Genomic DNA, 17,194 nt, shown 5'->3' with positions numbered 1-17,194 from the left:
ATACACTTTGTAATGGAGGTAATAACGCCTGCAACCATAAGAAACCCACACAGGAATTTTTTTTGGGATATCCAGTGGCTGAGCAGTACAATCTCCCCCGCCACTCTCCCCCCCCCCCCCATTCTACGGTCCTGAAATATTATCACATATAGATTTTGTCTAAGAAGGGAACACATTTGATCCCTTCAGGTACTGTAGGCAATAAACTTTCTAAATATAGGACTAGTATTGCTCCAAAATAGGCAAAGCCGGAAGTGAAGTTTGCAATCTTGCTTCAATACTGGTATTAAGTAACTAACAATTTTGTTATGGTCCAGCTGCTGGGCCACCTCCCCCACCCTCCCGACCCTCCCTGACCCTCCTCCCCCTCCCCAAATTTTGTAAAACCGTCACGACCAAGTCACCCCTTCTGATAAGAGACTCACCTCAGTGTACATGCCGTAAACAATTTGGTATACAGGTGCAGGGCATTCTACCAAGTTGCATAGCAAAGAATCCTCTGGCCGGGAAATATCCTCGCAGAATGTCTCATTCACTGGGTTGTCCTCCGAGTCCACACATGTGACATTTCTGCTCTGTGTACCGTTGCCACAGGAAACAGAACACTGATTATAAAAAAAAATGAAAAAAAAAAACGATATTTTTTCTGTTTCTCCTCTGCATGTGTGCCATGTTTGATCTTACGAAGCCACCATACTTGTTGTATTATGTGGACGTTATGGTATTACAACTCAAAACAGTGCAACATACACACAACGTTGTTACATATGTCTGTATACCTAAGGTCCTAAACCGGACCGTACTGAAGACTGCCATTCTAACAAGAATACACTGATACAGAGGCACGCTGCATCTGTCTTACAATTGATGGAAGAATGTTTAGCCGTGTTTAACGTTATTAAAAATCCCTTACTGTAATCCGTGTGTGGTGCAGGGATCTAAGAGGAAGGCCTATACCTATACAGTCAGAAACAAATGGTATGAATAAATATTATAATAATTAACCATGAGGATTTTATAAAGCGCAGACATATCCACCGATTAACGGTGCTCGAGGCGCATCACAATATTACCGTGGTCGACGATGACCTGTCAAACATAGAGACAAATCCCTCCACATGGCAGCAGCTAAACAGTGCCACCAACTGATAAGTCCCAATTTGTACAACTGGGTGAAGAGAGGCAATGGAGATGAAAGTGCCTTGCCCAAGGACGCAACATAATGATCTGGCCAGGACTTGAACCTGCAAGCCTTAGATCACAAGTCCACTGCCTTGACCACAACGCTCACATATTAAGATAGTTTTACACCATTGGAGTCAAAGGGAATCTTATCTTGTTTAATCTCGTTACAAAATGTCACCCAGAATATCAATTTTAAAAAAGATCTTGAAAACAATCATGGAAACTGAATACAAGGTATGTAGAACAATGAAATCATTGAAGACCAGTTAATTCCAAAACCAAACCTATAATTTAGAGAGAGAATAAGACACTTATTTGCGGGGATGATGGGCTGGGGTTGTACGCTGCTCAGATTTTACATACACTAAGCCCTAGACGACCGCCTCTGTACACTTTTGTAACAAGTTTTACTCTCAAGGTATCTTTTATCTTACCTACCGGTCATAAACAAACCGACCGGTCAGATCGGTTTACGCATAGAACAAAATTCCATCAAAAAATGAAACAACCAAAAGGATGTTGATCATGGTGGCCTAATAACCCCAATTTCTTTTACTACATATGGTCTATATGAAATTATTGCAGTAGTGGTACAACTCGAATCAATAGAGTTCTTTCATCAGAGTAGAGGATGCGATAGCACCCTTCAGTATACAATTAATTGTAGCATACAGTAGGCAGCGTTTCTGTATTATCATTGTCACTTACAGTAGACAACGGCCCCAGTCGATATTGGTATGATGGGCAGGGATCATTTGCAGGGACACAGGCTCTTACATCCGTTTTGGGATCACCCCTGCAGTTAAAAGATGGGATGCTTGCGCCTTGGTCATCCATGCAGAGAGCAGAACGATATTGGAATCCATCCCCACATGAGGTAGAGCACTGTTTTATCAAATTGAGAATTATTGAGAAAAAGAAATTACAAAAGGATAGATGGCATATGCCAAAGAACAAAGCCCTTCCCTGTTTAAATTTATCACAGCATACATTCCGTAATAAGTCAATTTTAAAACTCATGAAAAAATGAAAAAGAAAATGAATATAAAACAAAATGCACATGGTAGAACAAAAAAAAGAGGTAATAATAAAAACTTACGGCAGTAAATGCAGAATAACTGAAGTCATATACTGGGCAATTGATGCTGTTAACAAAATTGTAGGCCAAAGAATAACCGGCTCCACGAACAGTACCATCTGAAACCAGAGTGATCTGAGCCACACTGGAGCCTGATCTCCATGCTGCATTTGGTGTTTCATTCCCACAATATCTGGTTTCAATACTGGGGTAGCTGGGGTCACTCAACTGTAAAAAAAAAATTTAAGAAAAAAAACTGTCAACTAACAACAACAAAAAAGTGATAAAAAATGGAAAAAGTGTAGCTCATGTAAATCAGTAACTGCATATGTCACAATAGTATTTCATGTTAATGGCCGGGGAAGCCTAGTCTAACTGAGTTTCACAAGACAAAAAAAAAGAGTATTTGTGAAATAGAGCTATTTGAAATCATACACACATATTAAAGACGAGCAAAAACATTAATATTTAAAGAAAAAAAATGGTTTGAATAAGTGACAAAGAAAAACCGTGTAAAAAAAGTTTCAATTTGTGATGTGTATGTACGTGGCATGAACGCCCCCCCCTTCCCCCTGTGCACTCCCACCATCCCAGCAATGAATGCCTTTTTAGAGTTCCTAACTGAATACTCCTTCTCCCAAGCCTCCCCAGATTCCACCCCTGCACAATACTTTCTAGGCAACAGATACAACAAAATTCATAGTTCACAGAAGGTAATGAGGTAAGTGCGGGCAAGTCAACAGTAGGATGTCGAGGGCGTTACAGCATCCTGCAGCCAGGAGTTATCCCTGTCACAGTCTATGGGTGCAGCTGCTGCAGCAGCCCTTCATTCTGACACGGTATCTTAACACATTGCTGATTCTTACCAAGACATAATCCCTGTCACAGTCTATGGGTGTGGTGCCCGGCTGGATGTCCAGATCATCGAATAAGATCACTATGCAGCCATCAAAGTTGATGATGGTGTTCTGACATCTTTCGTTATTCCTGTAAGGCACGAACCCATACCCGGGAGATGTTAAGAAATCGACCTGATTTGGTGTATCGGTGCTGATTGCGTTGCTACATTCTGAGGAAAAAAATCACCCAATGGAAATCATTCGATTAAATAAAAAAATGCTAGTGTTACAAAACTCTTCAGGTCTGTTCAGCACAGTTAGCAGTTACCGTACAGCCCCTTACGGGAGCAGTTACCCTACAGCACCTTACGGGAGCAGTTACCGTACAGCCCCTTACGGGAGCAGTTACCGTACAGCCCCTTACGGGAGCAGTCCAATAATAAGTGCTGATATTGAGAGGTAATTAGGGGCTTATGTCAGGTACAGTAGGTGACTTAAGGTACATATTGATCATTGATAATGGTCACCTGACTCACCATGTACGGTTTTTCGTTCCGCTTATGTCTACTGGCAAAAACGTGCAAGTGCTTTTATTTTCTACTAGCAAACAGGAAAATTCCACCGGCGTTTAGCCAGTAGATAGCCTCAAAAACTGTTCTCAAAAACTATCGGAGGATGTATGCAGGAGTTATAGAAATTGCATGCAACCTTTCAATGCTGACTTTTAGGGTGATACGCTACATTCCATTAATATCACACACTATGGGGTAGTAGTCATGATGTAACCACCTTTTGTTGGCAACATTGGTGTCAAAAGTTATAGAAAATGTGTGTTTTCTGTGAAATGCGTTGTTGCTAAGTACAGTAGAAGTATGAACAATGGCTTAGGAAATTACCCACAGGGCTCGACATCAACAACTCTGTCAAAGTATTGCAATTCTCAGCTGGGTGATCGAAGTGGCCATGGCTATGTTTAGTACAATTAGCTGGCGATCAGTCCAGTTAATGAAAGTACCTTCACAGCTAGTCTCTTATATTGAAAGTTTCACATGGATAAAGGTACACCTTTTAAATAAACAGACTTGATTTTATCTAGGCCAAATGCTGTTGCATGTGTTTCATATTTCAATATAAATTGAAAGACATGCAACATCTACAAAATCGCATCAAAGCAATGTCACGTATATGACCCAACAGGCACTAAACTCTGTAGATCAGTTCGGCCCCAGCAGCAAATTACTGACTATTTCATCTCGCTTACAAGGAGAATGAAAAAAATTAAAGAGAACCATGTGATGATACAGACAGTTTCTACAATTGGTTGATAACCCAACAGAGCATACTCATTTTTGCCAAAGGTTACTCGCACGTCGTCCAGACATTGAGCTGCAAAATACCAACCACAGTAAGCAGATTTAAGAAGAGGGAGAAAATGTTTAGCTACGCTTACCAATTGGACAAGGCTGATCGTTACAGGCAACAAACTCTTCGGGCTTGGTGTCTAAACAATAGCTGTCATCAACGACGCTCATCGTTGCCATTCGTTTGCAGGAAACAGTCCGATTCATGATTCCACCTCCACAGGAAGCAGAACACTAGAAATGATATAAGCAAATTCAAAAATCATAGTTTAAGAACAGTATCCTAGGCAGGGCAAAAACTCGGCACTAGTAGGCACTAACTGCACTAACAGGGTAATAAAAACCACTAAATAAAATACCAGCTTTTACAAGCACCAATGTTTTTTGTTTTTTTGTTTTTCCGATTCTAATGCATATGCAGAGAATGGAAAACTGAAGCCACATTTTGGCAAAGACTTAAGAAACTATGGCTAAAGGAAGGAAAATAAAATAAAATAAAAGAGTACTAGATTGAATGACTCATTGTAAACAATGTATATGTGGAATATCTGATTGTATGCTAACCACTCCAAAGTTGTCAATCACATAACCATAATCAGAGCATGGTAAAAAGACGGCAATGAAGGAAAATCCTCCCTGAGATACGGCCGCATCGCTGCTGAAAACGACGGAGACGTTACTGGTGATGGAGTGCCAGTTGGTGGTCATATCAGAGACACAGACTTCAGTGTTGATTTGAGGTGCTCCATCATCTGAGAGCTGATGGACAAAAAAAAGAAAGAAAAAGACTTGGCATACATAATGGGGCATGGTATATACTTATGTAAACATGTGTGCATTGCGCGAGGTCTATACTTAAGATCTGAAAATGACCTACATTCTATGGTAAGTGTTGTCCATAGGGAAAATGACAATACGGTGGGTGTGGTCTGCAGCAAACTAAGAATAACCCCACTTTCATGGTGGGTGTGGCCTACAGCAAACTTAAAATGACCCACATTCATGGTGGGTGTGGCCTACAGCAAACTAAAAATGACCCACATTTATGGTGGGTGTGGTCTACAGCAAACTAAAAATGACTGAAATTCATGGTGGGTGTGGTCTACAGCAAACTCAAAATGACCCACATTCATGGTGGGTGTGGTCTACAGCAAATTCAAATGACTGAAATTCATGGTGCATGTGACTGAAAAAAATCTCCACAGAATATTTGGAAGGGTAACAAATGTTGATAAAGAAGTGACATACGAATAAGGAATCCACACATTCTTCTCCATCTGCTTGAAGGTCTAGAATATCAAAAGCCAAGGTGATGCACCCTTCTGGATTAAAGATGGTGTATTCACAGTTGGCACTGTTGGGATATTGCATTGGGTAGTCTGGACTTGAAATGCGAGACTGTGTGGTAATAGTCTGATCGCAGCCTACACAGAGAAAAGAAATCAAGATATGAGGCAATAGATATATAAGGGGAAAATGAATCGCTTGTGAAGTGCTTATTTCCACCTATCAGTCCATTGCTTTGATACATTAGGATAGAAACACCCAGCAGGATTATGGTTTACTATTCTTAGATGTAGGCCCAGTTACTCACTTGGCCATGGGCCCAGCAGGATCATGGTTTACTGACTCGAACATGGGCCAGCAGGATTATGGTTTACTAACTTGGACATAGGCCAAGTTAGATGACAGTGAGCTTACTTGGCCTTGGGCCCAGCAGGATTACGGTTTACTTACTCTGACATGGGCCAACATGATCACCGTTTACTAACATGGATGTAGGTCCAGTTAGTTTATTGGACATGGCAAGCAGGATTATGGTTAACAAGCTTGTACATAGGCCCAGTAGATGACAGTTAACTCACTTGGCCTTGGGCCCAGCAGGATTACGGTATACTTACTTGCACATGGGCAAGGCAAGACTTATGTTTCATTTGATTGCAAATATGGTTTATTTACTTGAACATCTTCCCAGGACTATGATTTACTGGGCTGAGAAGAATTTAGATTTACTTACTCGGACATGGTTGCAGTAGGGTTTACTTACTTGGACATGGTCCTAGTAGGGTTAACTTACTTGGACATGGTCCTAGTGGGGTTTACTTACTCGGACATGGTTGCAGTAGGGTTTACTTACTTGGACATGGTCCTAGTGGGGTTTACTTACTCGGACATGGTTGCAGTAGGGTTTACTTACTTGGACATGGTCCTAGTAGGGTTAACTTACTTAGACATGGTCCTAGTGGGGTTTGCTTACTTGGACATGGTTGCAGTAGGGTTTACTTACTTGGACATGATCCTAGTAGGGTTTACTTACTTGGACATGGTCCTAGTGGGGTTTGCTTACTTGGACATGGTCCTAGTAGGGTACGCTTACTTGGACATGGTCCTAGTAGGGTACGCTTACTTGGACATGGTCCTATTAGGGTACATTTACTTGGACATGGTCCTAGTAGGGTTTGCTTACTTGGACATGGTCCTAGTAGGGTTTGCTTACTTGGACATGGTTGCAGTAGGGTTTACTTACTTGGACATGGTCCTAGTAGGGTTTACTTACTTGGACATGGTCCTAGAAGGGTTTGCTTACTTCAGGGATGTAAGTGCAGCCAAAAAAAAAAAACCGGAAAACTATTCGGAGACCCCGGGTGAATGCCGTCCTAACACATCCTACTCCTAGCTCTGACTACTTACGCACTATCGTTATGTTAGGCTAGCTCAGAAGTATTAGCGCTAACACATCTTACCCCTAGTTCTTACTACTTACACACTATCGTTATGTTAGGCTAGCTCAAAGTTACGAATACGTCGCAGCGAACTACGGAATAAAAAACAGTCTCACATTCGAATGCGATCACAAATATCGACTTTCATATGCGTATCCCATAGATTTCCGCCGCTCACAAATATCACAAGCGTTAATTCAGAAAGTTATGTTGAGCACCAGCAGTTACAAAGATATTAATTAGCAGTCCAATCAACGTGAATTAGGCAAGGTTTTTCAACGACAGAAATGAGCTATGGCGATTTGAAGTTCGCACGTACACAACGATATTAACATGGCACAATGTTGTACATTGCAATGCGATGATGCGAGACAGGAATGGTATTTTGATTGATCGATGAGTGAAAGTTGAAGTTAGCTTGCTGCAACGGGCCAGGCATTTTTGCCGCGTTTGGTCTTGATATTCGAACAATTTTGTGGAACTTTATTGGAATTAAAAAAAAACGGATTTCCTAAAAATACGGAAGACTTACATCCCTGAAAAAAAAAAACTGGATTTCCGTAAAAATACGGAAGACTTACATCCCTGTTACTTGGACATGGTCCTATTCGGGTTTTCTTACTTGGATATGGTCCTAGTAGGGTTTGCTTACGTGGACATGGTTGCAGTATGGTTTACTTACTTGGACATGGTCCTTTTAGGGTACGCTTACTTGGACATGGTCCTAGTGGGGTTTGCTTACTTGGACATGGTCCTAGTAGGGTAAGCTTACTTGGACATGGTCCTATTAGGGTACACTTACTTGGACATGGTCCTAGTAGGGTTTGCTTACTTGGACATGGTCCTAGTAGGGTTTGCTTACTTGGACATGGTTGCAGTAGGGTTTACTTACTTGGACATGGTCCTAGTAGGGTTTACTTACTTGGACATGGTTGCAGTAGGGTTTGCTTACTTGGACATGGTTGCAGTAGGGTTTACTTACTTGGACATGGTCCTAGTAAGGTTGCTTACTTGGACATGGTTGCAGTAGGGTTTACTTACTTGGACATGGTCCTAGTGTGCAAATTTGAGTCACTGCAGGAGGCTCCTCAGTACAAAAGCTTTCTAATGCTTCATCCATGGTTATTAAATTAATGCAGGAGATGTTACGGAATTGAATGCCTGATCCACATTCCACTGTACACTGCATGGAAAGAAGGAAGCTGATGAAAGAAACATGCTCATACCCTCTTAACATTCCTTATATTTGTCGTACTTGTGCATATTTACACCAAACATTCTTGCAAGCTCACATGAAAGTGGAATAGTCATAATACAATACTCATAATCATAAAACAGTTATTAAGTCGCTGTTAGTCTCATTCTACTCACCTCTGACCAGTCTGAGTAAACATATCCATGGACGGGACAGTTTTGGAAGAAGACGCTGATGCTGAATCCAAATTCTTCGATGGACCCGTCCGTCGATAGCAATACGGTGACATCTCCCGATCTGGACGACCAGGTCTCTGAATTTGATCGACCTCCACAGAAAGTTGCGGTGAGATGATCAGTGGTAGGAGCGTTATCGGATATCTGGTGGCAAGAAAGTGACATTTGTGAAAGATGATTGCAGAAAACTGAGTACTGGTTTTTGCAAACGTCTGCAATGGATTTAAATTATGTTCCCCTTATTCTCTCATTATAGAAGCATGCAAGATAAAAGCCAAAAATTGAATATCCAGACACAAGTAACTCTTTACACAAACATTTATCAAATATTGATCATTATTGATCAGTATCGACCTTTCGGCATTGAGACGACGAGATCGTCGAGAAAGTCGTGGTGATTGACGTTGACTGGGGAGATTTGACACAGATGGATGTTGATAAAAAAGCAAAGACATCGTTGACAAGATTAGAATTTAATCTAGAAGATAATAGAGGCATAAACAATCCTCTCTACCGAGATTTCCAGCCCACAAGTGCTCCCCCCCAGTGTACGCTACACCGTATTTACATATGAGGAGTAAAAAGACGAAAAAAGCAGCTGCAAAAAATAAACTACGCCCTTCATTGGCTTGTCACGTTGAGAGACCGGATTCAACAGAGCAGTTCCGGCAGAATCTGCTAGATTTAGTATAGATCAACAGGAGTGAACGTTCCATGACCATCTGCCATTTAGTTAATATGGACGATTGGTGAAGATGGTTTGACAGCTATTAATGGTCAAGGAAGATTCATTGCTGATGACATAGCATGAATGGAATATCGCTCCCGGCAACAGTTTTTAAAGGTGGTTGTTTCGAAAACTTTTGAGAAAATTAATCTTCTCTCTTCTTTTGAAAATCTACCACTACATCACAAGACACGTCTGAAAATTGTATGTTTCTCGTGCTGAAGTAGGAGGTAAAGTTCACGCTTGCTCCTCTCAGTGTACCGCAAGTTAAACCACTAAAAAATGCCCTCCCAATGAGATCCCACCGATATTTTTAATATCGCTTCTAACTCTGAGGTTGTCACTTGAGGTTGTCACTTGTCACTTGAGGTTGTCCCTTGCATTCACTTGTTGTTGTTGCTGTTGTTGTAGTTGTCACTTGTTGTCACTTGAGGTTATAACTTTTAACACTGAGGTTGTCACTTATAACAATCATGAACGTATGCAGTAATGTTTGGTTGCTAAGGGCACATATGTTCCTTTAAATGGGTCAGTGACGTTCCCCCTCCCCCTCCCCACCCCAACCACCACCTGCATTACTTTCCATGCAAACATTGTAGTTTGAAATGACTATTTTTCTATAGTTGGATATAACAAATCAGAGTTATTATAATTTTTTGTCTACAATTATGAGTGCCTGTGAGGTGCATGTGTGTGCATGTGTTGCATGTGCATGTATGATGTACAGTTTTCCACTTCAAGATTGCATCCATTAATAATTGATCTTCAACTTACCTCGAGGAAGTCGGCAGAGCAAACACCGTCGATCGGAGCTTGAAGGTTAAAATCGTCAAACTCTATTCTAATGCAGCCGTCAGGGTTGTTCACTCTGTACCTGCAAACTTGACTGGGTTCGTACCTAAGAGGGTAATTTGGACTACGGATGACAGAGTTTGTAGTGTTAAAGAATTGGTCGCAAGCTACAAAAAAAAAAAAAAGAAGGGAAAGTCAGAAGAAAAAACAAAACATTTAAAAAAAAAACTATACATGTAAATATTAAAAGATAATTTTCAATGGTTTGTGGTTAGAAAGCGTCATACTACATCTGTTTTGTAGAAGACAATTGTGACAAAAGTTCCAAAGCAAAACAAACTTTCTGTCCAGTAGGACGAGGCTTGAGTTGACAGCATGACTTAAACCTGCCCTTATTGGTTTTCGTTTTATAATTGGCACGATCAACTGCCCAATTGCCAATCTACATATGAAGTAGGAAGACATACATTGAAACCTTTGCTATTTAAAAATTTAAAAAAATAAAAATTTATGCACATCTAGATTTAGAAAATTTATGCCGCCCAAAAGGTTTTTGAACAGTATTACATCTTTCTGCAGAGTCGTTTCACCATTTAAACTACATAATTATTTTCATGAAGGTCACCCAATTGGGATGGTTTTTCTCTAGCGCTTGTATCGTCAGTATCAGCAGTATTTTGAATATCCCATTTCTATCAGGTCAAGGTTAGGAACTGTTCATACTGTCAATATGAGTGCTTTGAAGCAGGATAAGGGAGGACAGTTTGGAGAGGTATTAGAAATCTGCCCAAACTGGCTAAGGATCTGCATAGTAGTAGGTTTAAATGGGTAAAGAGAATCTGGTTACTGGTGGGTGGTTGTGGGGCAGACACTCTCACTACTCCACCACTTGCCCGCCGCCCAAATCACCTTAACAATAATATATGTGGGATCATTGCATACTGTAGGTAAAGAGAATCTGGTTACTGGTGGGTGGTTGTGGGGCAGACACTCTCACTACTCCACCACTTCCCCCTCCCTCCCCAAATCACCTTAAAAATAATATATGTGGGATCATTGCATACTGTAGGTAAATAGAATCTGGTTACTGGTGGGTGGTTGTGGGGCAGACACTCTTACTACTCCACCACTTCCCCCCCCCCCAAATCACCTTAACAATAATATATGTGGCATCATTGCATACTGTAGGTAAAGAGAATCTGGTTACTGGTGGGTGGTTGTGGGGCAGACACTCTCACTACTCCACCACTTCCCCCCCCAAATCACCTTAACAATAATATATGTGGCATCATTGCATACTGTAGGTAAAGAGAATCTGGTTACTGGTGGGTGGTTGTGGGGCAGACACTCTCACTACTCCACCACTTCCCCCTCCCTCCCCAAATCACCTTAAAAATAATATATGTGGGATCATTGCATACTGTAGGTAAATAGAATCTGGTTACTGGTGGGTGGTTGTGGGGCAGACACTCTTACTACTCCACCACTTCCCCCCCCCAAATCACCTTAACAATAATATATGTGGCATCATTGCATACTGTAGGTAAAGAGAATCTGGTTACTGGTGGGTGGTTGTGGGGCAGACACTCTCACTACTCCACCACTTCCCCCCCCCCAAATCACCTTAACAATAATATATGTGGCATCATTGCATACTGTAGGTAAAGAGAATCTGGTTACTGGTGGGTGGTTGTGGGGCAGACACTCTCACTACTCCACCACTTCCCCCTCCCTCCCCAAATCACCTTAAAAATAATATATGTGGGATCATTGCATACTGTAGGTAAATAGAATCTGGTTACTGGTGGGTGGTTGTGGGGCAGACACTCTTACTACTACACAAATTCCACCAACCCCTAGCCCACCCCCCCCCCCAACACCCTAGTTCCCTTAACAATGATATAAGTGCCTTGCATACTGTACAGCAAATGGCAAATCTTGACGGAAAAACATACACAAACGATACAGGAATACTCACAGGGGCAAGCAGCTACATTACACGCTTCAATTTCGGATGGTCTTGTTTCTCCGTCACACATCGCTTCCGAGGCTTCGTTACCATTTCTCAAGTTCAAGCAGGTCACTGTTCGAGATCTCTCTCCACCTCCGCAATCCTTTGAGCACTGCATCAAACAGAAGAGAATATTTATAACAGTACTAGGCACTACATTCTGAAAATACAGATTTTTATAGGAAAGACAGATTTGATGGAACAAAAATTGTCTCTAAAAATGTTACCTTATATATAAAAATAAAGGTAAAAATAATATCAAGCTTTAAATATTTTCCTTTTGGCTAACAGTTTGAAAGTGAAGACTTATTGATACACTTCATGTACTTCTCCTTTTTTCCAGTGTCTAAGTAAAGAACAAAATTTGGATGTCGTATGATCATCATTCCTCCATGTTTTTGTTGATTATCCTGCCCACCCAGTTGTAAGGTACCACTCACGACTCTGCCAGCGCAGGATGGGGTGGTTACTATTATCGTAGCAAGCGCCTCACTAATACCGATACCAAATGTGCATCATTAATGAACACACCTCCTATCCATGGACAAATGATTTTTACACAAGATGCTGAACTCACCACAGAATAGGGTGCTTTATTATTATCTTAAAGATGAACGATAGTGATTTTTCAGCATCGACGAAAAAATACGATTTTATTCAAGAGTATTCTAGTTGGTTTCCATATTACACATGTGAAAATTCAAGTCAATCCGATGTTGGGAAAGGCTTAAAAAAAATTGCTAAACTCGTTGATTTTTTAAACAAAAATTGGGCTTTTCGCGAACAGCGATATGATGATCACGTGATCTACAGTGACATGTGACGTCATTATGATGATAACAAAGTGAGCTCGGTGTAGTGTACTTCAGCAGTGCACTTAGTGTGTAAGTTTAGTTGCAACCTGCTCTATATTGGACTCGACAAACAACCTAAACCAGAGAGGAGATTTGATACACTGCGTGAGACATTTAACGGTCTAATTTTAATAAGGTGTTATTGTTCCTGCTTTTTCTTGTCGTTTTAGTGAAGCCGACTGCCCCAATGTAAATTACGGAATAATCGGTCATAGAGCCATCTCGGGCCCAATTGAAATTTGCGTGTGGCAAGGTCACTAAAGTAAAAAAAGTTTGAAAGATTGATGCTGTTATGCCGCATTATTTATATATATCCCGATAAATGCAACAGTAAGTGTTGGAACTGGAAGACATGTCAGACGTGAACAACCCAATGACTATGTGAGGAGAGAATCCACGTGCAAATTTCAATTGGGGCATGGACGTCGCTTAGGCAGAGTTTTTTTGGGCAGAGATGTGTTCGTACCCTCCAAACCACTTTAAATGTAATACGAATATAGGAAATGTATGTATGTTCGAGCGAAACAAAACATCGTGTAAGTATTACTTACGGTAGCGCACACTGTCACTTATGTTTGCACAGTGTGAAAGTACCGTTTGCGGACCTACTTGAAGTTGCCAGGGCTAGAATACGATTCCTCCTGAAGCCCAAACCACGAGGAAACGCAATAGGCATTGCATGTAGTGAGAAAATTGTTCGAGCTAGACTAACTACTCGATTGAGTTCAAATGCGGTTGTATTTCAAGCTCAGTGAAACCTTTCTGTTGGATTTAATGACGCACGGAACAAGGAACTTTTATGTTTTACAGTAGGCCTAGTGCATACAAGCGAATCTACTTTGTTTAGAACTTTGGATTTTCTTTCGGATGTTATACTAAACTACGTTTGAGACTATCATCTCTATTGTTATTGTGCCAGTTTGACTGGTAAGTGAGCACATTCATACATCACTCTGTATAAAACCCGCCAAAAACGTGATCTTGAGATTTACGTTACTTTGGGTCAGCTTGCGAGTTACCTCTTCAGATATTGGGAAATCGTTGCGAAATCGCCGCAAATTTCGTAAAAAAAACTTGTAAACACGTGGTGAAGAAATCAAGAAACACCATGATATTCATTATCTATTTATGTCTTGAACATTACGCCGGAAAATAGCAGTTATGCTGACACGAAATGCATGCACAGCTCCGTACTGAACAGTTCACAACAGAAAAGATCATCACAGTGACGTCATTCACTGACCTGAGGGCTGTTCAAGGTCGTTGCAGTGTTTGCAAATTCCTAAATTACGGAGACGAAAAAACGATGTTTCAATTCCCTTTTTTATAACTTTCCGGTGTGCTATTTGGAAAATTAAAAAAATATGTTGCTTGGTAACATATAAACTACATTATATATGAAAATGAGAGATTTTTTTTCTGTCACTATCGTTCTACTTTAATGAAGTGAGCGATATGTCTGGTCTTCCAAAGTCAATCATGGCCGAGAAACAGATGATGAGAGGAAAGATGACTTACGTTACCAAATTCGCCCGCAACGTAGCCGTGTGTCGGGCATTCCTGCAAGGATGTTGCTGCGATAAAGAATCCAGCGTTCCCAGTCTCGACATCGTCGGTGATGAGAGTTAGTTTGGCATTTGGATACCGAATGTTGATGAAGAAGGTATCCTCTCTACCACAACGTCGCTCACTCCTGCCGTACAAACCATCTTCCTCCAACTACAATAAAGAAGTCATCATTTGTTTTTACCACATTCATATTCACAGGACACTTGGTTTTATGATAAAACACAGATGAACAACACTAAGTCTCCGTTTAAAACCGAGCAAAAGCTTTGCTGAATTTATAAACATCATTTGTATCAAGTTTTAGTGAATGGAAAGCTACATACTCCACTGAGGGACGGCATTTGCGGGAGTGGCTGGCAATTCAGTAATAGGAATGTGGACGTACTTGGGGCTGGTGGTAGATGCCAATGATTGCCTAACAGTTAACAGTAATAGGCAAAGTGGGATGGATAGGCCACGGAGAGGTTAGAAAAGTGGTTGCTGGCAAAAGAGAAATGGGCTTTCTAAATGGTGTTAGTTCGGAAGATTAAGAACTGTTGTGACCCTTCATACTATTGCAAAGGGTACTTAACAGTATGCTTTGTCATAACGACTTATTGAGAAAAAAATGTCCTACTAATAACACAAACCTTTCTTTGCATCTGATAATTGAAAAAACCAAACAAATGACAAATTAATTTTTTCTTTTTTTTAAATTTCACCAAAAAAGAGAAAACACATTTAATGGTATAGAACTATTATGGCAATGGATGTGAAGCATAAGAGTATGACATTGCATTTTAAAGCTTCTAACCTCAAAAAAGCCAAATTATGTTTTTATTTCATATCCTTTGGCCAAGGCACAATGATTACCCTAAAGGGTCACTGAAACCTGATCAAGAATTTCTTTTGAAATTCTACCATTGGAATAACTGAATAGAATTCCTTTCTTTGATGCCCTTATTTTAATTATATTTAACCCTTGAAGAATCACATTCATATTCCTGTGTTTAAAAAAAGAAAAAATTACCTACAAAAATAGCTGACTTTTTCTTTCCCAGAATCAGCAAACTTACCAGTAAGTAATCTTGGATGCATCCTCTATCGGGGTCCGCTTCTGGAAAGTCCAGAACAGAGACGAACAGTCTCCAGCAGAGACCGTTGGGGGATTCGAAAGAAAATTCACACTCCTGGTTCAAAGGATATGGCAAGGGGTAGTTCTCAGATAGGACCTGTGTTGCTGTGTCTTCGATCAAACGATCACAGACTGAATTGTAATTTGAAACAACAAAATTATCAAGAGATAAAAAAATATTAAAAAAGTGAAATGGAAATGGTAAACTGATCAAAATGAAAGAAGATCTTTGACCGATATTTGGCTGACCTCAAAATTCAGGATTATTGTTGAATAAACTTGAAAATGTTATATACAATTTCTTCCATTTTTGGTCCCTTTTTTTTTGTTTTTGGCAATATTATTTTTGTTCCATGCAATGCATTGTTATGGGGCTTACTTCAATAACCCAACGTTAGCTTTAACAGTCATAGTCCGCTATTAATGGGCCTGTGTCTTCGTCTGTAAAGCACAATCTCAGTAGGCACTGTGTATGTACGCCATCTATGACAAAGGTCAGCTAATATTCTTTTTGTACATGGTTGCCTTAAGCTTTTTCGGCACTAATTTTTGGTGTCCCAATGTGTTGCCAGAGTGATAAATACGTTACTAAAGTCATAACATTCATAAGAGTCCCAATGAACAAAAAGTTCAAAGAACAAAAAGAACAAAAAGTGTGTTTTCTTTGACTAAAACAAGAGTAGTGTATCAGAATATTGCTCCCAATTTCAAAAATCAACAATCGTTATTGTTTTCATTTCAATTAGAAAGATCACTCAAGTTTAACCACAGAGAGCTTTCTGTTGTCGTGTTGTTCATACATTAAATCTGAGACTCCACCATGTTGTGGGTACAGCTTTGGTCGTATGAAACACTCTACTATGAAACTCCTCCTAAAAAGCTCAAGTAATTGCTACGTACTTGGACATTCTCCCAAGTTGCATGGTACAAAGACATCTGGTCTGGGATCGTTGCAGTTTACCACAGATGTGGCTTCCCCTGTTTCTAGGACAACACATTTGACATCTCTCTCTTGAACTCCTTCCCCACAGGTGGCAGAACACTAAGAAAGCAAAACGATAAAATAGTGTTTATATAAATCAAAGCAAAAACAGAAACAAACAAACAAGAAAAAAATATTCAGTGTAAAGAAAAGAACCTAAGATTAGTATTTAGGGCTCAAGGATATCCTGGAAGATGGCACCCAGCTTGGGGAGGGGGAGGGAAGGGGGAGGGAAGGAGGAGGGAGCTAGTGTGCATGTTCCTACTTTTTAACAGCAGGACACTAATTGCAGTTCATTCCTCCACTTTTTGCAGTTAGGAGCTCTCTTAACTAAGGGTCACTAAAAGCTATTCCCTTCTCTATTGGTCATGCAAATGTTTTATTGATATAACCTACCATCCCACCACCACCCCCCCCCCTCATTGGTATGAGTAATTTTCCAGCAGGGTTTGGAAGGCTTCCAGAAAACTTGCAGGCAGCATTTTGCCAACCTTTGCTTAGACCCATCCACAAGGAAGGGACTCAGTT

The 17,194-nt window shown here is 40.5% G+C and overlaps 1 protein-coding gene across 1 annotated transcript in view; it reads right to left on the bottom strand.

The window, feature by feature from the left end:
• LOC139963522 (uncharacterized) overlaps positions 1 to 17,194 on the bottom strand; it is a 64,738-nt gene that overhangs the window by 6,473 nt on the left and 41,071 nt on the right. Inside the window, exons 47-60 of the mRNA XM_071964358.1 lie at positions 16,585 to 16,726; positions 15,626 to 15,816; positions 14,520 to 14,720; positions 12,115 to 12,259; positions 10,119 to 10,303; positions 8,558 to 8,761; positions 8,228 to 8,369; positions 5,712 to 5,887; positions 5,028 to 5,222; positions 4,553 to 4,697; positions 3,130 to 3,332; positions 2,285 to 2,491; positions 1,894 to 2,070; positions 426 to 605 (exon numbers count right to left, since the gene is read on the bottom strand). Of these exons, the coding sequence (XP_071820459.1) occupies positions 426 to 605; positions 1,894 to 2,070; positions 2,285 to 2,491; positions 3,130 to 3,332; positions 4,553 to 4,697; positions 5,028 to 5,222; positions 5,712 to 5,887; positions 8,228 to 8,369; positions 8,558 to 8,761; positions 10,119 to 10,303; positions 12,115 to 12,259; positions 14,520 to 14,720; positions 15,626 to 15,816; positions 16,585 to 16,726 (2,493 nt within the window). The remainder of the gene's footprint in view (positions 1 to 425; positions 606 to 1,893; positions 2,071 to 2,284; positions 2,492 to 3,129; positions 3,333 to 4,552; positions 4,698 to 5,027; positions 5,223 to 5,711; positions 5,888 to 8,227; positions 8,370 to 8,557; positions 8,762 to 10,118; positions 10,304 to 12,114; positions 12,260 to 14,519; positions 14,721 to 15,625; positions 15,817 to 16,584; positions 16,727 to 17,194) is intronic.

The sequence above is a fragment of the Apostichopus japonicus genome, chromosome 22 (genome assembly GCF_037975245.1).
Source record: "Apostichopus japonicus isolate 1M-3 chromosome 22, ASM3797524v1, whole genome shotgun sequence".
Lineage (NCBI taxonomy): Eukaryota > Metazoa > Echinodermata > Holothuroidea > Aspidochirotida > Stichopodidae > Apostichopus > Apostichopus japonicus.
Note: the sequence above shows the minus strand (reverse complement) of the source record. Positions and strands in the feature narration are given on the sequence as shown.